This window comes from Furipterus horrens, unplaced genomic scaffold (assembly GCF_987537825.1).
Source record: "Furipterus horrens unplaced genomic scaffold, mFurHor1.1.pri manual_scaffold_1, whole genome shotgun sequence".
Taxonomy (NCBI): Eukaryota; Metazoa; Chordata; class Mammalia; order Chiroptera; family Furipteridae; genus Furipterus; species Furipterus horrens.
In genome coordinates, this window is record NW_028327171.1 from 1,484,377 (window position 1) to 1,507,265 (window position 22,889).

A 22,889-nucleotide genomic window follows, 5' to 3' on the forward strand; every position below is an offset into this window, starting at 1 on the left:
TCCCGCCCCGCAGCCGCTGGGGGCAGCTGTCGATTTTGGCTCGTATTGCGAAGCCCCTCCTCATGCGCGGGGTTGCCCTGAATGGAACCGCGGCACCGGAGGCCGGAAACAGCTGGCCCAGGGGCAGTTCGTGGTCCCGAATAACAGCTTTGGGGGTGCTCCAGGGGTGTGCATCCGTTCAGCAATGTGTCCAAGGCCCCTTCGGATGCAGGTCTACAGCTGGGGGTACCTCTTAGCTTCTCCTCTTCCCGATTTCCCAGAATCCTCCAAAGCACGGATGTTTAACTCTACTCCCAACACACCCCAAATGCGGTGCCCCCGCCCCCCCCACTGGTCCTAGCGTGTCGCGGGCCCTAGTCCTCCTGCAGACAGGCTCCGCCCCCTGGCTGGCTCCTGCCCCCTGGCTGGCTCCGCCCCCTGTGTGGCTCCTCCCCACAGATGGGCTCCTCCCCCTGGCTGGATCCGCCCCCTGTGTGGCTCCTCCCCGCAGACAGGCTCCTCCCCCAGACCAGCTCCTGCCCCCTGGATGGCTCCGCCCCCTGTGTGGCTCCTCCCCACAGATAGGCTCCTCCCCCTGGATGGCTCCGCCCTCTGTGTGGCTCCTCCCCCAAACCAGCTCCTGCCCCCTGTATGGCTCCGCCCCCCTCGATGGCTTCATCCCCGGCTGGCTCCTCCCAGCTCACTCAGTTCTGTTGCTCCAACTGCTGCTGTTCACCCCTCGTTCCAGGTCAAAAGCAGGACAGTTCAGCATTTTCTTGTCCCCTCCGCACTGGGCACCACCAGGAAGGGTTGCACTTATTTATCTGTGCCCTTGCTGATCGTGTCCCCCCAGTGCAAGAAGGTGGGACCTTGTCGGGTTCCCGCACCCGACACCTATGCCCCTGCTTGGGGCAGAGCCAGCCTGCAAGCACTTGTGGGTGATGGTGGGGGCTGGGGACGAGGGTTGCCTGTTGCCCCAACTCCGCTGTGAGCCACGGCGCAGGGCCGGCGGGCGCATGTCTGCGACTGCGGGACGCGTTAGTGCTGGCTGGGCCCTGGGTGCCTGCCAGGAGCGCTCCAACCCAGCCGGCCTCGGAGGAACGGAACGGGCCCCAAGGGTCGTAATTCATGGTAATCGGTCTCACGGGACTCGTTTGGACTGGAAAGCCTATTGCGTTTTTAAAACACTTCCTTGGGCGCTTTGGAGATTGAGGCCTCTTGGCAGGGAGACGTTTCAGCCCCATCGGAAATCGCATCAAAATGATATTCAGCTCCTGCGTCGGGAACCCTTCCCGTCCCCAGCAGATGCTGTTGTCTAGGTTGGCTTTGGATAGAAGGGCGGAGCCCGTCCAGAGGGCCCACACCTGAGAGATGGGGCCAGGGCTGGGGGCAGAATGTCCCGGGAAACAAGGACGTAAACAACCGGAGAGGCTAGCGGATACCCCTCCCCGCAGGGATTCCTCTGCTTCCAGGCCCGGCCAGCGTTCCAGGGGAGAGCCCAGCCCGGTGTCCGCAGATTTCGTTTCACAGGCCTGTGCCGTCGCCCGCGAGTCGCTGCGCGCGGACCTGGGCCCTGTGCGTCTCGGTCTGGCCTGCCCGCCCTCCCCTGCCTGGCTCCACCTTGTAGAGGCGGATGAAGGTCGGTGAAGGCCCCAGCACAGAAGAAAATATTGGGCCCCTTAAAAAAAGAGACGGGAAAAATAAAAATACGTGTTAACCGTATTTTATGCAGCGTAGTGATGAAACCAGACTTGGTGTCATTAGAAAAAAAGTGTACAGTTGAGGATTTGCGGGGCCCTTCAGATGCCGGGGCCCAGGGCGCGCGCCCGGTGCGCCCGCCGTTAAACCCGCCTCTGATGGAGACCACACTGGACTCCCACAGAACGGCGAAGTGGCGTTTATTCGGAGTGCCTGCCATGCCCTGGGTATTTCCCACGGAATTCGGTCTGGCTCCTTGCAGCGGGAAGGGGCTTGGTGTGCCCCACCTCCGGGAGCTCCCGCCCTCGCCCGGGCCTTTCACCGTGGCTGCGTGGGGGTAGTGCTGAGCATTTTAGAGGGTTCTAGAAAGGGACAGGACGGAGGGTCGCCCAGCCCTGCCCTGCTAGTTGGTCGTCCTTCCCCGGGGCCTCACGCTGCCCTCACGCTCCGGCCTCTCTCTTCCCAGAGGCGTGAACATGTATGCCATGCTGACGGGGACCCTGCCCTTCACCGTGGAGCCTTTCAGCCTGAGGGCGCTGTACCAGAAGATGGTGGACAAGGAGATGAACCCCCTCCCCGCCCAGCTCTCCGCAGGTAACGTACCTGACGGCCTGGCTGCCGCAGTTGGGTGCCCGCCCGTGCGGGTCCAGCGGACATGGGCTTTGTTTGGCCTCGAGGGCGCGAGGACCCCCCACGGCTCTGGGTCTCCTCCCAGGACTGGGACGAGTCTGAGGAGCCGCTGGGTTTCCCACCTCTGCACAGCCGTTCCCACCGTCTCGCCTCCCTCCCTCCTTCCTTTCCCGTTAGAATTCCGAGCTCCTGCCTCCCTCCGTCTGCTGAAAACACAGATCAAAAGGGTCTTAATCGTCTCCGTTGCAGAAATAATCGCAGGCTTCACTGCTGTAAAACTCACCGCCCTGTAATGTTGCCTCTGAAAAGGGCGTTTGTAATCACGTTTCTGTGGAGTCTTAGTTCACTGTAAGGACATGTTCGTTTTATTCAAGGTTGGTCTCTGATTTGTTTCGCTGTCTGGGCTTTTGAGTGCGTTCCCTCAGGTGTGTCTGGGAAGTAATCGCGGGCTTAGCCGGCTCACGTTTCTGTAAACAGTTCATACGAGGATCGGGTGTCGGATCCAGGAAATCGGCACCCTTTGTTTTCTTGTTTGGGTCACACTGCACCTCAAGTTCCCGGTCTCGGGTTGGTCTTGACAGTGATTTAATTATTTAATTGGCTCCTTAGACTAAACTGAGCTTCACTGAGTTAAGGCGTGTGACCAAAGAAGGGAATTATTTAATTCCAACTTACGATACATGGTTAAAATAGAGCATTCTTATTTTGCTACTGTTACATGTTTAGCTTTTGAGTTTATAAAGCATCCATGAGGCTGACCCCAAATTTATGTTTGCAAAGTGGAAGTGCATTCTTGAATGAAATGATCTGATTTGTCCACATTTGCACCTTTGCTAGGGAGGCCAGAAGCATGGCGGCATGTATACCTGTGCAGGTTGCGAAGTATGTACCTGTGCAGGTACGGGTGTATGCACCTGTGTGGGTAGAGGAGCACGCACCTGTGCAGGTACGGGTGTATGCACCTGTGCAGGTAGGGAAGCACGCACCTGTGTGGGTAGGGGTGTATGCACCTGTGTGGGTAGGGGAGCACGCACCTGGGCAGGTAGGGAAGTGCGTGCTCAGGGAAGGTGACATTGTCAGAGGAACACTTCTGCGCTGGGAACGGTAACTCAGCGGGCGTGTGGGATGCTGAAGGGCCTGGTGCACTCTGGCTTCAGAGCGCCCAGAAATGCTGAAAGGGTCCCAAAGCACCCTGAGCAGTGCTCCGCCCCGCCCTCTGTATCTCCCACCCGTTCGGTTATCCTGCGCGCACGTGCTGTGCACCAGCCGTGTGCAGGGATGGGCTGGCGCCAGAGGGACAGGAGACAGACAGACGCAGCCTCCGCCTGCCCAGGCTTACCCAGCACAGCGCGGCAGGGAGGAAACAGAAACCAGCACGGCTGTCCGGCTGTGTAAGTGCAGGGAAGGTAAAGCCGGGCAAGGGCGGAGGGAGTCAGGGCAGTTTCTTTTTTTAACAGATAAGGTTTTTAAGAGCCTTTGTACTGTGGCACAGCTGTAGGTCACCTGTGGTCATAAGAAACCGTAGCGGCGCGTCTGTCGTCACCCAGCCCCCGCCTTGGTCATGTGTCAGGCAGCTGTAGTGTAGGGTGACCTGGGAAAGTGATCCTGCTGAACCCCCGTGACCTCATTCACATTTCCATGCACCCGTGTGTGTGGGTGTGCGTTTGCGTGCCAGCCAGCCCAGTCGGGACACACAGCTGTCAGCCTCCTGCCAGGGACCCCGTGGGCTGCAGCCCTGGCCACCTCCCTGCCTCAAACGCTCCCTCAGCCCTGACCGCCGTGACCCTGTTCTCCATCTCTGTAATTCTGCCACTTCAGACATGCTGCCTATAGGGCTGCTTTCGCTCAGCTTAGCTCCCTGAGACCCATCCGAGGTGCGGCCCGCATCCATCCTGTTCCTTTGAATCGCCGAGCAGAATGCCGCGCGAGAGACACGTCACGTGTGTGTAAGCTTCGCCCACTGAAGGGCGTTGGGCTGCCTCCAGCTTTGGCCTCTTAGGAGCGGAGCTGCTGCCAACATCCGTGTACAGGGGGTTGTGGGACATGTTTCCACTCTCCGGGACACACGCCTGCGAGGGAAGCTGCGGTCAGGCGGGAAGCCACGTGGGTGGTGGGAGGCCCCGCTGCTCCCAGCCGGAGGCCGTGATGCTGTCTGCATTGGGCGCTATCCCTGTTTCTATTTTAGCTGTTCGGACGGCGTCCCGGGTAGCTTGTGGCCAATAAGGTCGAACGTTTACCAATGATGGCGGTCTTTCACCGCCGCTTTCCCGGGTTCTGTCATCACAGTCACTGTCATCTCCCAGACCGGTCCTGTTTGTCCTCAGGACCCATACCAGAGGGCACTAGGAGGGTGTCTGTACCCCCGTGCCTGCAAAAGGAAGACGCTTTGCACCCCGGGGAGACCCCAGGGACCTGGAGAGCTGCCTCTCGTTGCATCAGTCGGGGCAGGCTGGGGGCTGTGCAGTGACGGGGTAGACCCCACAGCCGGTGGCTGCAGGGCAGCCGTGGGGATTGGCTCTCAAGGAGAGGACCAGAGAGAAAACAGTCTCCCTGGCCTCGTGGGAGTGGCCGTCACACAGTGAGGGCCACATGGAGGGCCCGGTTCCCTTTCCGAGTGCTCAGAAACCTGCCATGAGATGGAGCGGGTTCTCTTCCCTCTCGCCCCCTCGAGCGGACTGATGTGGCCCGGCCAGAGGGGGACCGTGGGAGCAGAGTGCAGGTTCCCGGGCCGCGGGCCTTCCTCCTGTGCCCAGTGCACGTGCTGCACAGATCTCGGGCCCCTTGGGCTTGCGGCCTCAGAGACCCGCGGCCGGGCCAGTGCTGCGCCGCCCCTAACATGTGCGCCCCGCGGCTGTCTCCGCAGGGGCCGTCAGCTTCCTGCGCTCGCTGCTGGAGCCCGACCCGGTGAAGAGGCCCGACATCCAGCAGGCCCTGACGCACCGCTGGCTCAGCGAGAGCAACGTGGGCAGGGTGCCCTGCAGCGTCACCTACCCCAACAGGTGGGCGGGCGGGCCGGCCCCACGGCCCTGAACCGCCGGCGCAGGAGGCTGTGTGTGACCCGCCCGCCCCTCCGCACCCACACAGACCCAGCAGCGCCCTCCCGGCGCAGGAGGAGGTGTGGCCGGATGACCGCGCACCCCGCCGCTGCCTGGCGCAGGGCGGGTGAGGCCGAGGTCCGGCCCGGCCCCTGTCACACCTGCTAGTGGGCGGCGCTCTCTGCAGAGGGGCCCTGTAGGCCACCTGTGCTCAAAGGAGCGTGTGTCCATGCGTGTGTATGAAAACGTGTGTCTGAGTACATGTGTATCTAAGTGTGTGTGTCTGAGTGTGCGAGTGTGCGCACATGTGTTTGTGTGAGTGTGTGGGAGCATGAGCGCATGTGTGAATGGATGTGAATGTGTGTATGTCAGCGTGAGTGTGAATGTGCGCACACACGTGTGAGTGTGTGTGTCTGTGACTGTGAATGAGAGCACACATGTGAGTGTGTATGTGAATGTGTATGTGTCTGAGTGTGACTGTGTGAACACGTGCGTGTGCGTGTGTGACGTGTGGGCCCGTGTGTGAGTGCGTGTGTGCAGATGTGAGTGCATGAGTGTGAGTGAGGGAGCCCCGCCGCGGCGCCCCTGCCAGCGTCGGCAGACCCGGTGGGGTTGTCTCTCTCCTCCCAGCCACCGCCGGGCCCCTCTGCCCCCTCTCCGCTCTGACACTTCAGCCGCCGTCAGTCCATGCCTCCAGGTGTCGGGCCGGGCGCTGCCGCAGCTCTGTCACTTGGTCACATGTGTAAGGCTGCACATGAGCTAGCTGGGTGGGTGTCGGGGTTTAAGATAAGAAAGAGAGAGAGAGAAAGGGACGAGGGAGGGAGGCAAGAAGGAAAAACCGCGAAGTGTTAACACCGGCACGTGCAGGCGCCGGGTCCGCGTAGGGCACCGACACTGGGTCCCCGGCTCTTCTGTGTAAGTGACATGTTTCTGAGTGGGAAGTCGGGGCATGAATGGAGCGGCGCCCGCGGGCCTCTCCCCGCGGAGCGGGCTGACCGCTGCCTGTCCCCCGCCGCCAGGATCTCGCTGGCGGACCTGAGCCCGCGCGTGGTGCTGCACATGACCGAGAAGCTGGGCTACAGGAACAGCGACGTCATCAACACGGTGCTGGCCAACCGCGCCTGCCACATCCTCGCCATCTACTTCCTCCTGAACAAGAAGCTCCAGCGCTACCTGGCAGGGGTGAGTGGGGCCCTCGCGTGGCGTTTCCCGGCGGGGGAGGAGCTCTGGCAGCCGCCCTGTGCCCCCCGCGCCAGCACTGGCTCACGGCTGTTCCTTTAGACCGAGGGGGCTGGCAGGGGCCACGTGCCCTGAGCGGGGATGGAACAGCGGCCAGCTGCCGGGCCGGGAGCCCGTGCCCTCCCCCCGAGGCCGCCTCCAGCCTTCTCCCGCAGAGTGAGGCCCGGGCAGACAGGTGGGAGGTCCGTGCCTCCTTCCCCTCCTCTCTGCCACCGCTTAGCTCCCCGGGGTCCCCCCTGGGGGCACTGGGGACTCGTGTGGCCACGGAAGCTGGGGAGCAGGGGATAGCAGAGAGGCTCTGCTCACCTTCATGCTCCAGGAGGACGAGGCCGGCCCCACCTTGACCCTGGCCCCCTCTTCTCCAAGGCTGTGCGTCAGAGAGGTCGGGAGGCCCAGCTGGGGGTGCAGGGGTGCCCTCCCCTGCAGCCGCCACCCCCTGCGCCACGAGCAGCCCGCAGCGGCCTGGCTCTGGGGAGTGACGTGGGCGGCATCGAGGTTTAGTTTTGACCGAATGAGCCCCCTGTCGTTGGACAGCAGCTCAGAAACCATTCTGCACAGAAGCCGGTCGATGGCAGGGAGGCTTCTGCACCTCGTGCCCGTTTCTCCTGCTCAGAATGGGGGGGCTGGCCTGCTATAAGGGGTCCACCCGGGGGACCCGCCAGTGTCAGGAAGGCATCGGAAACTGTATTCTGCTCCCACTGGCATGAAGGGTGACCTCCGCCCTGAGGACGGGGCACCGTGGGGTCTAGCTATGGGGGGTCATTGCTGTCAGGAAGACATTTAGAATCCAGACCATGAGGATGAACTTCTTCAGTTTTGGTTTTTTTTTCCAGTGCTATTTAAAGTCATGTGATAGCCTGATATTTCCCTATAGTAGGCTTGGAAACCTTTTTTTTTTTTTTTTAATCCTCACCAAGCACATTTTTCATTGCTTTTAGAGAGAGGGGAAGGGCGAGAGAAAAGCATGGGAGCATGCGCGCCTGGATCCTGCAGCTACAGGACGGTGCGCCGCCCAGCCGAGCACGCCGGCCCGGGGCGGGGAGCGTTTTGTGAGGGTCCTACTGTAGAGACAAAGATGGAAGTCCACCCACACCAGGGGAAGGGGCGTCCTCTGTGACAGGGCGGGAAGGACCTGTCCCGCCTGGGGACAGGGTGGTCAAGAGTGTGTCTCTTCAGTGGACGGGTCTGGGAGGCGTCTTGGAGACTTCGCCGAAGAGGCAGACCCTCCACGGGAGTTTGCCCAGCTGCCAGGAGAAAGGACGGGGGTCCCTTGCTGGTTCAGCTTTGGACACTTGTTGGGCTCGGCTTCCGCAGGAAACGACCCGCAGAATTCCTTCCGTGGTGAACCACGCGAGCAAAGACGTGCTCGAGAGGAAACTCTCAACGGTAAAAGGCTTTTAAAACAAGAGCAGTGGTTTACAGAGCAGAAGTGCTCCGTGTGGGCAGAGGTGACGGGGCCGAGGGGCCACTGTGAGGCTGGGTTTTGGAGACGGTGTCGCGGTCACAGGACAGCTACTGTCGAGGGAAGTCGAGGCAGAGAGACGGGACCTTTGACCTGGTGCCTCATTGGTGTCCCTTTATCACGTGATCAGGAGCCACAGAGAAACTCACGCACACAGGCTCGCTGTCCTCCCATGACAGGGAGCTCAGAGGACAGGTGGTGCTGGAAGCTGTTTCTCGTTTGTGTTTTATTAGAAGGGTCTACGTCCCCCGTTTCTTTCTCGTCACTTTGCGTCCCTGCTTTTTCTATCTGTGACATGCATGGTAAGTTAGTACAGGGTGACATGCCCGTGGTTTATAAACAAACGGGAACATGTGAGAGGCGCCTGCCTACAACATGCTCACGGGCGGGCTCAAGGTCACACGCTGGGGACCACCGGGACCACTGGGGGAGAGGACGACATGGAAGAAGCTAAGTGGAAGGAAGGGGAGAGGCTTAGCCCACGGATCGTCTTTCTTCAAGTGACGAATGCTGTTCAAAACACGTGTCTTTAGAAGGTATTTCCACGAACCTGCCTGGAAATTCGCAATTGCACATGTGTGGTCGGCGTGGCTCCAGGGAGCCTCCAGACCCTCGGCGCCCGGAGCTCTCGCTGGGGACGGTTCTCACGTCACCACGTCTGCTTTGCACTGAGTCCCGCAGCCCTAGGACCTGCCTGGTCTCAGACTGCTGCCCCTCCGGAGCGATGAGTCCCCATGGGCCCAGCGGCTCCACGTGGGGCTAGTTTAGCTGCGCTGTGTCTGCTGTCCCAGTTCTTGATCGCAGCCAGTTAAGAACGACACGTGTGATTTTGAAAATGAAACTCGTGACCGAAAGATTGAAGTGTTAGGTCTTAATTCCTCGTTATTTCTCCCCTTCTCTCTCGATCCTTGTTTTCGTGTTTTGTTTTTCTAAAGCCAAGAAGCATGGGTTTTAGTTTGAGAACCTGCAGGGACGGTCTGTGAGTATCTGTTGGTTGACAAACTAACCAGCCACTTAGCCTCACCCGTCTGCAAGCACGGCTGTCTTCCCCGGAAGAATCTCTGGGGCGCCCCTTGGGGGCGGGGGTGGGGGTGGGGGTGGGGCCGCAGGCAGGGGTTGGGGCTGTTTTCAGATCAGCGAGCCACCGAGGTCTGTGTCTGTGTAGCAGTCCAGGTGAGATAAGGTGCTCTTCCCCACTCGGGCGCTGGGCTCTGCTGTCCCGTCTCAGAGGGCCTGCCCCGCACAGGAGAGGGGACGGAGGCCCACAAGGAGCAGCACCCTGCCCGGGGCCGTCCACGGATGGGGCTCCTCTGCAGTGCCCTGACTTGCCAGCCACGTGGGGCACCCTGAGCCCAGCCCGGGTTTAGAAATGGACGCGTCTTAGTGGGTGTCTCTGTCCCCTGTGAGTGAAGCGTGGTTTTCCTCTTCCCTAGAAACCCGACCTCCAGGGCGGCATCTGCTCCAAGACCCAGCTCCCCCAGGCGGACAGGTGCAGGCCCGGCAAGGAGCCGTGCGAGGTGAGCGGCCCCGTGGCCCCAGGGTGGCGTGACAGCGGGCTTCCATTGCTGGGGCGGGGGTGGGGGGGAAGGAAACAGTGACCGTGGGACAGAAGCAAAGGACAGGCTCCCGCCCAACTGAGCCCCTAGCACGGCTTCTAGGGCGGCCACCCTGGTCCAGGCGCAGACCGGCCTGCCCGCCACTGTGGCTGCGGAACACCAGAGCCTTCGGACGGCGGGGCGGCCCCGGCCACACCCCCACCCGTCCCCGCACCTCTAAAGCTACTGCGATGATTCCACGGGGTGGTTAGGGCTGGGAACCACTGTCCAGCCTCTTAAAAAGTGCAGCTGGACTGCGCGGAAGCAGAAGTGAAGGCACCCGTGGGTGCCAGCAGAGGAAAGACGGGTGCTAGCCCCGGTGACCCGAGGCCCCTGGCGCAAACCAGAGAGGAAGTGTCGAGGTCCTTTGATTTCAGAGTAAAAACTAGTGTCGTGTGGCAAATAGCCCCAGATTCAGACCCACATACATGCTCCTGATGAGACTGAGCCTGGGAGTCCAGATCGGAGGCCAGGAGCCCCCAGGGAGCCTCACCCCCAACCCGGGGCAGGAGCCCAGGTGTTGTTGTAATTCCTTTTCCTCACCCCAGAGCCAGCCGGTCACCAGGTTCCGCCCACTTGACTCCTGAAGTTCTCCAACCCTCTCCTGTCCTACCCCATCCCCCTGCCCCGGACCTTGGCCACAACCTTATAACCACTCTGCCCCGATCGGACCACGTCCCTCCCCTGATCAAGCCTTGGAAGGCCTCCCAGACCCCAGAGGCAGGACTCACTGGGGGGTTCTGCTTCCTGGGTTCGCACTTGACTCTGTAGGGCCTCAAGTACAGAGCCGACTTAGGCCAACCGCGGGCCCTGCGTGTGCCCCAAGTGGCCTGGGTGCCCGCGTGCCCAGCCCCGGGGACGTGCGTTTGAAAGCACCAGGGCTGTGACGGGAGAGGAGCTTCCCTTTCCCCCCAGGTGATGACTTCATTTGGCCCCCAAACGCTCGGTGGGCGTGGTAGACCTTGGCTGGAATGTGGAGCGGCCGGGTCCTACGGGGGCCCTGAGGGAGAACAGCACCTCCGTTCTGTGATCCACGAGGTTTCCCCACTCGCAGCGCTGCTCCCGCTTGTTAGGCGACAGGCTGTGCTCGATGGTTCTGTGTGGGGATCGAGAGGGTGGGCGGGCCGCCAGCAAAGCGGGGAGGAAAGTCTGCAGGAAGCCGGGTGTCCAGGGTGCAGCCCGCTCGGGCCTCGTGGGTCGGCGGGTGCAGGGGAAGTGGCCAGGCGGTGAGCGGGGGCCCAGGCCGGCAGGGAGAGGCTCGGGGCCCGGCCCGCACTGAGCCCGGGCGGCCCTGCGCTTCTCTGGTCCACTTCTTTTCTCCTCCGGGACAAAGGAGCTGGATTAAGCGGCGAAACCTTCCCTCTTGGGACTTCAGTGCTGGGACATGGGGCTCGGCCACCGTCTCCACCTCCTCTCCCTGCCAAGGCAGAGACTGCGTCTGTAAAAGTGGGACACGCGTCCCCTCTGCGGACGCCTCGCCCTGAAAGGGGGGCCCTGAGGACCGAGCGGGTCCGGTGGGGCAGGCACCATGCAAACTGGCTCAGGAAAGCCACCCAGGGCCAGCCGCCGTTTTTGTTCAAGTCCTTAAAGATCATGTTACCGGGTAGAAGCATGACAGGCAGAACCAGGAGGGCTTCCCGCCAGTGTCAAAGGCGTCCCGCAGTGTGGGCAGAAAAGCTGGGGGGCGGGGGGAGGGACTGTGTTGGTGTGTGAGTGCTGCCATGACAAAGGACCGCAGACGGGCTTGCCTCAGGCTGGAGGCCGGGAGGCCAAGGTCCACGTGTGGGCTGGGCTGGCCGCGGAGGCTGGGCGGGAGTCTCCGTCCCGGCCTCCTCCGGCACCCGGGGGTGCTGGCACCCTTCGGCTCCTTGGCTGGAGGGAGCATCACCCTGACCTCTGCCTTTTGTTACGTGGAGGCCTCCCTGCGTGGCCTTGTGCCTAGTTTCCCCTTTTTATAAGAATACCAGTTGCACTGTGTTAGGGTCCCCCCCGTGACCTTGTTTTAGCTGGATTACTGCGTGGTAATGCCAACTGGCCCCCTTCTAGAAGGCAGAGGACACGAATGTCAGGTTCAAAGGGGATATGACAGGCTTACCCTGAGCCTGTCTTCAAATATGGCCCCATTCTGAGGACCTAGGAGGCAGGGCTCCAACGCAGGCATATTGGGAAACACAAGTCAACCCCTAATGGGGACGATACGTGTAAAGGTGAAATTTTAAAATGCCCACCTTGAGTTTTAGTTTGCAGCCTGGACATTTTAAAATGAAGTTACTCAGCAACCTGCACCATTAGAACCGAGAATGGCAGTTGCCTTGGGGACTGGGAGGGGACACGGGTGGGGCCAGAGTGCCTTCGGGGCTCCTTTCCTGACCTGGGTGCCCTTAGAGAAAGCGTGCTGACCTGCCTGCGGCCTTGAGCACCCCCCGTGCGTCTCAGAGCTGGCAAGTGAACCCGGAGCAGGGACCCAGCCCTGAACAAGGACCCCTGCTCCTGCTTCCACCAAGACTGACGAGTCTGGTTTCTGGCATAAACACGGAAATGAGTAGTTCTGAGACGGAGGTTCACGCGATGGGGGAGCAGGCGAGGGAACAGCAGCCGGGGCAGCCCCGGAATCGCTGACAAATGCCGCTTTCCACAGGCCTCCCTGGACACGTGGGCGAGGGACCTGGACTTCCTCGCCGTGCAGGTAAGACTCCGGGGCGCGGTGGCACACTCGCCGATTGTTCTCCAGAGAAATGGAGCCAACAGAGCACGTGGGTCCCCGCAGGGCCCCCCGGGGAGGAACTGGCATCTCGGCTCCAGCCCCAGAGCTGCTGGGAGGCAGGCCTCCATCCTCGGGGCCCCTCGGTCTTTTCCGTCTGAGGTCTTCGCCGGATCGTACAAGGCCCGCTGTTGTGTGGGGCAGACTGCTCTCCTCAGAGGCTGCTGATCACAGTGTTAATCTCATCTAAACAAATACCTTCACGGCAACGGCGAGACTGGCGTTTGAGCAGACGCTGGGTGCTGTGGCCGGCCGCCTTGCTGCATGAATTAACCACGTGTGCCCCTGCAGGCGGCTGGAACCCCGCCCAGCGCTCCGGGCTCTGCCCGCCGTCCTTGTCCCGAATTCGAACCTGCAGGGTCCCGCTGTGCACGGGGTTGCCAGCACTGCCTCCGATCAGACCTGCGCGTCCTGTCCTCTCTTCGGGCATCTTATCTTGTCCCGCTGTAACTACGCGCTCGGCTGTGCTCTCCATGTCTCTACCCGTGCAAGTGGCGGGGTCGGCAATAGTCCAGGGCTCTCTGGCTCCGCGGCCTGACTTAGGAACCAAGCCCTCTTCTCTCAGCTCGTTTGTGTTTTTCCTGCGGCAAAATCGGGCCGCCGCGGCTTTCCCTACGGGGTGGGCAGCGAGGAACCCCAATCAGCCAACAGACGCCTGGGCCCTGGACCCAACAGCCGGGTGAGCTTAGCTCGTCACCTAGGGGACAGCAGGCTCCGGAAAAGCTGTGCAGAGCTGGACGTGACAGTCACTCAGCTCGTCTGCAGGCCCCAGGGGTCCTCTGCTGCCGGCATCCGTCCCCGTGGTCACGCGTCACTACTGAGGGCAGACAGGTGTCCTGGGCAGCTGCGGGCGCACCTGGCCTTGTCACGGGGCTGAAGCAAGTGAGATGTGCTTCTGTGTGAGAAGAGCTGGAGGACCTGCCCTTCGGGTTACAGATGGGGAGCCACGTCCTTGAACGGGAGGTGACTTGCTGGAAGTCACCCTGCTGCAGCCACAGGAGGAAACTGGGACGGCAGGGGGAGGGGTGCGGGCTTCGGAGGGCAGGAGGCTGGAGTCCCCGGAGACCAGTGTCCGGAGCTCAGGTCACCGGGGCCGAGGACCAGCTTCCTTCCCCCGCTGTCACGCCTGCAGATGTCACCCTCCAGGTGCCCGGCAGGTCATGACCACCCCCTTCCTCTCCTCCATCCAGCAGCCCACGGCATTGAAAGTCTTGGTGGACAGCCCTTGGGGACCACGTTTTTGGGGCCCAGTGGTGTATCTCTTCATGCACACGTGCCATGGGGTGTTTAAGGAAGAGAAGCTGTTTTCTGTGGGGCTTCTGGGGCCGCCCAGGGGTCCTCTCTTCTCTGCCTGTGGGGGTCCCGAGGGGGACCTTTTCACAGACAGCTTTAGAGCCGTCACCTACGCTCAGGCTCCGGGCTGTGGGAAGCAGCCCCTGTGAGAGTCAGACCCAGAAGGAAGCCGGGGGTCCCCGCACGGGGCATGGCCCCCCGGGAGAGGAGCATGGGAGTGGACGTGGGCAGGTCAAAGGCGAGCACATCACCCCAGCAAGCGTGAGGAAGGGCTGGAGGCAGAGTCATGCAGACGCGGCCGCGTGGCAGCGCAGGGGCTGCGGGGCCGCGGGCAGGTGGGCAGGCGGGCTCTGCAGGGCGGGCGGTCACGGCCCCCTCGATGCTTGGGGAGGGGAGAGCGCTCTCTTCTGCCTTCGAGGGGGGGCGGCCATTTTGCAGAAGCAGGGAGAGGGAAGCAGGGAACCGACCAAGGTGACCTGGAGCAGATGGGCCCCTCCCCTTGGCGGCATCACGCCTGGCACCGTAGCACCCCGAATACTGACCCGGAGCCCCCGGACTCCCGCGGGGCCCTGACCCCTGGCCTTCCCTGCCTGGGTCCCAGAGGGTAGTGTGGAGTCCTGGGTTAGGACCTGGTTCCGGGGCTCTGGGAAAACCTGAGTGTTCCTCAGGCTCTGGGGTGACTTGCCCCTTGTGGGCCTCGCCTCATCGCGTCACGCTCTGTGCACAGTGTCTGGAGCCCCGAGTGTCCCCACAAAGGCTGCTGGTGGCCGTGCAGAGGCCGGGGGAGGAGCTGGCAGACGCTTCCCCTCCCATCTCTTCCCGCCCCACCCCTGCCCTGGGGACACACCACCACCGAGGCTCCGACCTTGCACGGTGACACTTGGGGCTCAGCTGGGCCTCCCCGCACCCCTTTTTTTTTCCTGCTGCTCTTATCCCCTCAAATGGGACGTGACGAAGCCCAGTCCGTGAAGGCTCCGTGCATCCTCGCTGGAAAAGGCACTGCCGCACAAAGCTGTGTCCCCGACAAGCCTGGCAGCCTCGTGCAGGAGCGCAGACGGGGCCTCTGGGCCTGTCTGCCCCTCGGTCACGGCGAGGTCAGGCGTCCAGCTGCCTGGCTGACAAGGACGCATCACGTGGTCCCTGGGGCCAGAAACAGAAAGCTCCTTCTCAGCGGCTCCCTCTTCCCAGAAGCTTGACCTCGTTTCACGTTAATTCCTTTTGGTTTCCGCTGGCTTTTTCTTCTTTAACGTTTTGATAACTACTTATTAAACCTTCTCTGTATGCCTGGCTTTATGCCTGAGGCTGTGGGTCTGCAGACATATTAGTGAAATCCCCTCCTGCTGGAGGGGCTACAGAGGGTTCAGTGAAGGGACGATGGTGGCAGAAGTGTCCAAGCAGTGCCTGTCTAAGGACACGTGTGAGCGCTCGTGTGACACGAGGATGGTGGTGTGTCAGGGACTTGCCCAGGACAGCTCAGGGCCCGGAGGCTTCCTGCCTGGCCCCGCGGGCTGGCTGAGCATGGGAGAACGGGCGCCTCTGGTTGGAGTGGCCGCGTGTCCACGGCGGCAGGACCCTAAGGCTCTCTCTCCTCTGTAGTAAGACGGCAGGAGCCAGAAGCCCTCAACTGCTTGGCCTCAGTTCGTCCAGCTTGTTCTAGAATAATCGACCTCCCAGGGATGACCTTGTGGCCAGAGCACCACAAGGCAGTCAGCGCAGGTTGCTGGGGACAGCAGAAGCCCACCGGGGCCCGGGCACGGGGAGGGGAGGTGGCCCCTGCGGGTCCCCCAGGCCTCGGCTCTGTTCAGAGAGTTGCGAAGAGCTGGGTTTCTCAAATCCGCCTGGATTGCTCCTCAAACAGGAATCACATTGTACTGAGTTGGCTAAAAACTCCTTACATGTTTTCCATAAAATAAAAGACACATTTTTCATGTTCACCAGTAACTACTGATGTGGGTCTTCTGAGTGTGTCAGCGATCTCCCGCTGTTGGCTTCCAGTGGGCAGAGGCCGGGGTGCTGCTAAACCCCTCCAGTGCGTGAGACGGCCCCGCAGCAGAGGACTCACAACGTCAGCAGTACCTAGGAACGTCGCAATCCACGTCTGACACGCTCGATGCGTCCCAGCGCCCCACCCACACACGGCACAGATCTTTTGTGTTCCAGTTGCATTTTTACCTTTTCCGAAATAATAAAGCATGATACGCCGAAAAGGTGTTTTCTTCCATCTCCCATATTAAAACGGCTGCACAAAAATGCACCAATTTTTATTTCTGTTTAAATGCACGCTGACGTGACAGCTGTCACATTACAATCCAACAGAATTATTTCGAAGGAAGTTAATGACAACGAAGTGCTACTAGAGCCGTCGTACGGAAAAGCCTAAATGAACTTTTTGGGGAACCCAGCAGAGCTGTGTGTCTGACTACGTGTTCTCTTCCGATTCGCAGGATAAAAAGCCCAAAGAACAAGAGAAAAGGGGGGACTTTCTTCCCCGGCCGTTTTCCAAGAAGCTGGAGAAGAGCCTGCCCTCGCCGAGGCAGCCCCCAGCCGCGCTCGCGACCGCGCTGCAGAGCACCAGGGCGCCGCCGCGGGACCGGAAGGCCACCAAGGCCGCCTTCCCCGACAAAGGTGGGTCCGCCCGGCCTGCCCCCCGGGCCCCCATCCAGAGCTGCACGGCCGCCGTGGCCGCTGTGGCCCCTGGGAGCAGAGGCACCTGTGCCCGGAAGGTCGAGAACGCAGAGGCAGGGGCGGGCGGGGCGGGGACGTGGGCAGGGGCCTCACGAGCCCCTCTGCTTTCTCGGGTGCAGACGCCTGTGGCTGCCGCAGCATTTTCCGCAAAGCCTCGGACAGCCATTGCGTGGCGTCTTCTTCCGTGGAGTTCATGGCCGCCGCCCTGCCCAGGACCCCCCGGACTGTCAAGAAAGCCGAGGCCCCTGAGCAGGACCTGGGGAGCAGTGGCATGCCCCCCAGGGAGGACCCCCTGATGCTGGACATGGTCCGCTCCTTCGAGTCCGTGGACCGCGACGACCAGCTGGAGCTGCTGCCCCCGGCCCACCTCTGTGGGGCCCTGGGCTCCCCGGGGGGTCCAGCTCGTGGGAGCCCCGGGGAGCGGGCGCTGTCCCCGGCCCCGCTGCCTGGGAGCCCGCTACCTCTCCAGGCTCCTTTGCATCCCACTCTGGTCTCCTTTGCGCACGAAAACAGGAACGGCCTCCCCAGGGAAGCGGGGGTGTGCTCCCCGCCTCCGCTTCCCGGCTCCGGCACCGCACTGCCCCCGGGCAGCCCGAACTGCGTGAAGAGCCGAGGCCGGTTCCCCATGATGGGCATCGGGCAGATGCTGAGGAAGCGGCACCAGAGCCTGCAGCCCCCCGCAGACAGGCCCCTGGAGGCCAGCATGCCCTCGCTGCAGCCCGCAGCCAGGGGCCTGCCCTTCGACGTGGCGGACGGCGTCAAGGGCCAGTGCTGACAGGCGGGCGGTGGGACGGCGCGCTTCTGAGGACAGCCGGGAGCAGCTGAAATCACAGGGGCCGGAGCTCACCAGCAGGGCGGGCTGCGGGGACAGCCGCCACGGTCATTTCCTCCCGCTCCCTCAGCTGTGCTCGCTGGGGGCGGACGCTGTCTGCGGCCTGGGGCCGCGCTGATCACGGACTGTCACCAGACCAGCCTTCGCTGTGCACTCTGCCCGTGCCTCTGGGTCACGCTCTTTAGCCATCGGCCACGATCGCAGGACCCCGGCGGCAGTGCCCTGCAGCGGCTCATCCAGGCCACGGTTTCCTTCCTTCGGCAGGGGTGACTGCCTGCCTCACAGGGAGGCGGGCTGGAGCCTCAGCCACCAGCTGTCCCCTCCTGCTCAGAGGGCACAGCTGGGCAAAGACCCGTCCAAACGGTGGGGCCCCAATGACGGGAGGAGACCAAAGGCCGCGCGCGTTTCCAAAGCAGCGTTTTGCCGGATGCTTTCCGTTTTGGTTAGAGCTTGCTCATGGCTCAGTCCTCCTCCCCAGAGATGACTTGGCCTGGCAGGGCCGCCTTCCCAGGACAGCGCGCGTCTTCCCTGAGGACGGCAGGGCTCCCCCACAGGCTCCGAGCCACGCTCTGTCTCCACACCTCCCGCCAAGGATCGAACCAAAGATGCGTCTCCGCTCTGCGTCTGCCGTCCCTGCATGTGCCTTGTGGCCCCCACGAGGTCTGCCCGGGTCTCGCTGCTCTGCCCAGGAGCCGGCTGCATGGGGTGCTGGGTCCGGCACTTGGGGACCGCTCAGTCATGAGCAGCATGGGACGAGGAATTGGCACAGGTTAGAGAGCGATGGATCCAGGAGCGCGAGAGCGCAGCGGCCCGGAGGCCTCGACGGTGGCCTCGGGCAGGAGACAGAAGGCCCTGTGGTGGCCACGCCAGGCGTGTCCTCGGCCCCCTGAAGCCGGCCACGGCCCCGGAGAACTGGATGCCTGCGCCCGTGTGCACCGGTGGACAGACGGTGCCAGTGAGCGCGGTGGCCCATGTTTGCTTGTCTGCCCATGGGACCTCCCTTACCCCCTGTCCCTGATGGGGTGAGGGGAGGGCGGATGTCTGCTGACGTCAGAAGCCACACGCTGCCCGTTCCTGGCCGACCTGGACAGACCTGCAGCTTCTGCGCCCCGCGGGAGGGGCTCCCCACCCCGCTCTCCGGCTGGGCAGGGGCCAGTGAGGCCCCTGGCTGTGCTGTGATTTCCTTGTGTGGCTCCAGACTGGGTTCTGGAACATTCCATCGAAAATAGAGCTCTGGAAGCACACAGGAGCATGGGAGAAAGAGCCTCTCTATCGGACATAGCTTGGTTTCCAGTCGGGGAAGCAACCGTTTCTGAAGGGGGGGCTCCAGCGGGCTGCCCCTGTGCCTTGTCCACGCCTGGCCTGGTGTCCTCGCGCGCAGCTCCCGCCCCTTGAGGACCCTTCAGCAGCTGCAGACTGTCACACACTCGCCACCGTGCCTCCCTCGGGGCCTTGGACTGTGAGCTCGGGTGTATTGTGCACCCGGTGGGGGTGGGGGTGGGGGGCTGGGCCGTATTTTCTGTGTGTGAGCACCTGACAAATGTACGAAATCGGATGAGAGAAGAAATGGTAAATTCTTTATTATTTTATTATATTTATACAGAAAGCCTGACTGTCCCTTTGAGCCACGGCCGCCCCCATGTGTCTGTGGCCTCGGTCAGCCCGCGGCTGCAGACGGAGCGACTGGGCTGCCCCGGGAGGGGTCCAGGAGGAAAGGTCAGCCTCGCGGTGCGGTGTGGTCACGGGCGAGGACCGCGCGCGTGTGCGTTACTACATGGCTGTGCTTTATAATGACTGTGAAATACACACCTCCCTCACTGTGGCTGCCGTGTGTGTTTGCTGTCGGTCGTGGAGCAGGGAGCACTTTGCAGACGGGTGGCGTTCTCGGCTAGCAAGTGACGGGCCCCAAGGGGGATCGAGGGGCAGGTCCCGGGGGTGCCTTCTGCTCTCGTGTCCCTGCTCTGCAAACTGCGGTCCGTGGGGCGAACACAGCCAGTGGCAGCTCAGGGTGAGTCGGCGGTTTTTTCTTTGGGGGACACAGGCTCTTCCACAAAGACGCTGCAAACGGCACGGGAAGAACAATGTTGGTGACCGTCACCTTCGGGTTTGGGCCTCGGGGTGACAAGGAGGGCCGGGGGGGGGGCCTGGGGGGACCGGCAGAGTGCCCCACTTCTGACTCTATGACTGAGCCCAGCGAGGTTTCCCCACATGCTGCCCCACTCGCGCCTGCGCCCTGTGCGCGGAGGCTCAGAGCGGGGCGTAGCAGGAGCAGCCCCTGCAAGAAGCCCGGAGTTTGGGGGGCAGGGGGTGAAGGGATGACCAGCGAGTTTTCGTGACGATGTTCTCCTAATAATCAGAACATTGTAGAGCAGGAGGAGACCGGAGCAAATCCGGCACAGCCTCAGTCGGTCCTTTTGAGGAAGAGAAAACGGGCCCCAAGGAAGGTTCGTTCCTTCCACAGATTTTTCTGTGCTTCGGTGCCCCAGGGTCCTTGGATGCAGTGGCGTGGGGCGGGGGCGGGTCTGGGGGCAGAGCGCCCCTCTGGGAACACGAGCAGTTGGTGCGGCCACCTGGGGGGCGGGTAAGTCAGGGGCGAATCAAGCTGTCAGAAGTGTCTCTGCATTTTAAAGTCACTTTCCAGTGGTGCAGCCTCTTGAGGGTCTGAGCATCACACCCCACTGTCCACCAGCTAGAAAAAGACTCTTCTCAACAGACGCCCAGGGGGGGCAGCCACCCCTGGGGAGCCCGTTCCTGCCTCAGCTGCTGGAAGGCTATTGGGTTTCCCCAGGTTAGAGCAAGAAAGCATTTTCTGTGCAGCCCCGTCACAAAGCGAGACAAAGTCGGGGGGCAAGGCTGGCACTTTGGGGGGGGCTGGAGGCCCCCTGGTGGTTGTGTCTGATTTCTCGGGGCTCTGGGCACAGTGGGAACAGTCAGAGCAGCCCTGGGGGCTGGGTTAGTATCTCACGTGTCTCCCACACCCCGTGTTGGCCACCTTCGCCTCCTGGGGCTGCTCTAACACGTGACCACAGGCCCGGTGGCTTAGAACAAGAGACGCGTTCCCGCTCGGGGCTGCAGACGAGGAGTCTGGATCCAGGGTGCGGCGCTGTGCTCTCCCAGGAGGCTCTGGGGCAGGACCCTCCTCTGCCCCTCCACCACTGGCGACCCTGGCGGTCCGTGGCTGTGGCCTCATCCCTCTGATGTTCCCCTTGTCTTCACGTGGCCTCATGAAGACACCGGCTATTGGATTTAGGCACCCCCCCCCCCCCCGATCTGGTGTGACGTCTTCTTAACTAATGACCTCTCCAATGACCCGTTCCCAAAGCAGGTCACATTCTGAGGCTGCAAGTCAATATGAACTTTGGGGAGAAACCCTTCCACCCACTGTGCAGGCTGAGGCCCCTGCCTGGCTGCCACCAGGGCCAGCAGCCAGGCAAGTCCGGACCGGCCTGGGGCCTCGGTCACGCTGGGAGTCAGCCCCTGAAGTCCCGTGATGTCCAGGACGGGTGGGGGGGGGTGAGGAAGCAACCCCCTGGCGGGGACTCTGGGACACTCAGAGGCAGGAAGGACAGGACTCCGCCTCTGACCACGTGGTGTGATTGGCAGCCCCCACCCCCACCCCAGGAGGCAGACACTGTGGCCAAGGTGATGCTCTGGTCCCTCCAGACACAGACTGTCACAGAGCAGCCAGAGAGAGGGACAGCCGCCGGGTATGGGCTTAACTGCAGGAAGGCTGACATCTTGATGTAACCCATGATTCTCCCCAAAATCCATGGGGTGTCAACATAGTTTTGGTCCCCAAACTGTATCTTCGGTGCAGAATGGTCCCTGGCGCTTCGGGCCCGTCTGTCACTCAGAGAAGGTCGGCACTGAACTCGGTCGGTCCAGCACCAGCTGCCCCTGTGCTCCCTCGTGTCACGAACAGCCCGAGCCCCGAGCCCCACTCGGGGCCACGCTGCCCCGGAACTCCCACATCCAGTCCGTTCACGAGTCTGATCGGTTCCAGGCGCCGAGGATGCAGGGCCTGCAGCTCAGACTCCATGCGGCTGAAACCGCCCTGGCCATTCGGCGCGGGGCGGTGGGAGGTACGCCCAGCCCGGAAGCTTCTGCAAACAGGAACTGGGGGCGAGAGGGTAAATGTGGGGGTTAAACGGTTCACACACCCAGACGCCGAGGACCGTGCTGCAAGGCCGTGTGTGGAAGTGTCTGCAAGAGCCGCGGGGTCGTGCACGCAGCCGCCAGACGCCGCGATGCCCCCCGAAGCACTCCAACAAGCTGCCGCACTCTGAGGACGGACTCCTCGCCGAAATGAAACAAAAGCAGAGTTGGCGTCAGCCCCACGAGAGACTGAAGTCACATCTTAGCATTGCTATCATTTTTCAGACTGCCGTGTGGAATTCTGTTTTGTTTTGTTTTTCCTCACTGAAGGATTTCAGAGAGAGAGGAGGAGAGCAAGAACCACCCATGGGACCGAGAAACATCCACCGGCCGCCTCCTGTGCGTGCCCCAGCCGGGGTTCGAACACGCAGCCTTGTGGTGCAGGGACGATGCTCTGCCCACGGAGCCACCCGGCAGGTGGGATTCCGTTTTGATATTGCTCTTGGAATTCATCCTATTCTTCTTCTTTTTTTTTAATTGACTTGATTTTGAAAATTTTTTAGATTTACAGAAAAGATGCAAACACAGTACAGTTCATTCCCCGTCACCCAGCCCCCCCGGCGTTAGCATCTGTCACATCCCGGGTGTTTGTGACAACGGAGATGCTAGCATTGGTGTGCTCCTGCTGACTGGCCTCTAGGCTTTATTTGGACGTCAGCAGTTCTCCCACTAATGGCCTCTCCTGTTCCAGGAGCCAACCCAGGACGTCCCACTGTTGGGCTGTCACGTCTCCGCCGTCCGCTCTGGCCTCTTGCGTGGGTTCTCATGACCCTGGGCGCTGTGGAGGGTACTGGCCAGTGTCCTGTGGACTGTCCAAGGGTCCAGGCTTGTCTGCTGGTTTCCCCCTGACCACACTGGGGTTGTGGGTGTTTGTAAGGAGCGCCGCAGCGGTGAGCCAGGAGCACACGGGAGCCGCATGACGGTGGGGATGGCAGTGACCTTGAGCACGGGGTTCAAGTGCAGTTTGTCAGGGTCCTGTGTTTCCCTTTCTCTGCTCTGGCCTCTGGACGTCAGTGACGAAGTCTCGCTCCCCACCCCCCGCCCCCCGAAAGGAGGAGGAGTGGAGACTTCAGCTGTAGCTCCTAGGGGCCAAGTAGTGCTTAGAATTCTTCTGTAAGAAAGAGGTGTCTCTTTCCCCCATTTATTGATCTATTTACCCAATCACTTACTCTTCCCAGTACGGGCCCAGGGAGATCTATCCTGCACTACCGCATTATCAGTCTTGCTGCTTCGAATGTTCCAGCTTCAGCCACGGGAGCTCTTGCAGGCGGGTTCCTGTGCCCCTCTGACAGGGTCCCTCCCCCCCCTTTTGGGGGCGCACATCCTCACGTCCTGGCACTACAAGGGGCTCCAGCCTCGCCTTGTGTTCCCTCCGCCCTAGAATCAGTCACGGGGCCCTGGTTCACGTCCTCTGTTTGAACGCTGCCAAGAGCAGCAAATCCAGTTTCCGGGTGAGCGGATTTAACAACAAAAGCCGTTTCGAATCCTGCCTGGTGGGATGTAGGCTGGTGGTCACGTGCGTTAG

General features: G+C 61.8%; 1 protein-coding gene across 4 annotated transcripts in view; it reads left to right on the forward strand.

Annotated features, from left to right (window-relative positions):
• The window catches only part of HUNK (hormonally up-regulated Neu-associated kinase), a 67,891-nt gene extending 48,860 nt beyond the window's left edge, over window positions 1-19,031 (forward strand). For 2 of the 4 annotated variants that reach the window (XM_090271409.1, XM_090271392.1), the window contains exons 5-11: window positions 2,144-2,271; window positions 5,171-5,306; window positions 6,362-6,524; window positions 9,477-9,560; window positions 12,277-12,324; window positions 16,137-16,317; window positions 16,497-19,031. In XM_090271409.1, coding sequence (XP_090127535.1) covers window positions 2,144-2,271; window positions 5,171-5,306; window positions 6,362-6,524; window positions 9,477-9,560; window positions 12,277-12,324; window positions 16,137-16,317; window positions 16,497-17,152 — 1,396 coding nt within the window. In that variant the 3' untranslated portion in view covers window positions 17,153-19,031. The remainder of the gene's footprint in view (window positions 1-2,143; window positions 2,272-5,170; window positions 5,307-6,361; window positions 6,525-9,476; window positions 9,561-12,276; window positions 12,325-16,136; window positions 16,318-16,496) is intronic. The other 2 variants (XR_016509885.1, XM_090271406.1) reach the window with 2 other exon arrangements.
• Window positions 19,032-22,889: the final 3,858 nt, after the last annotated feature.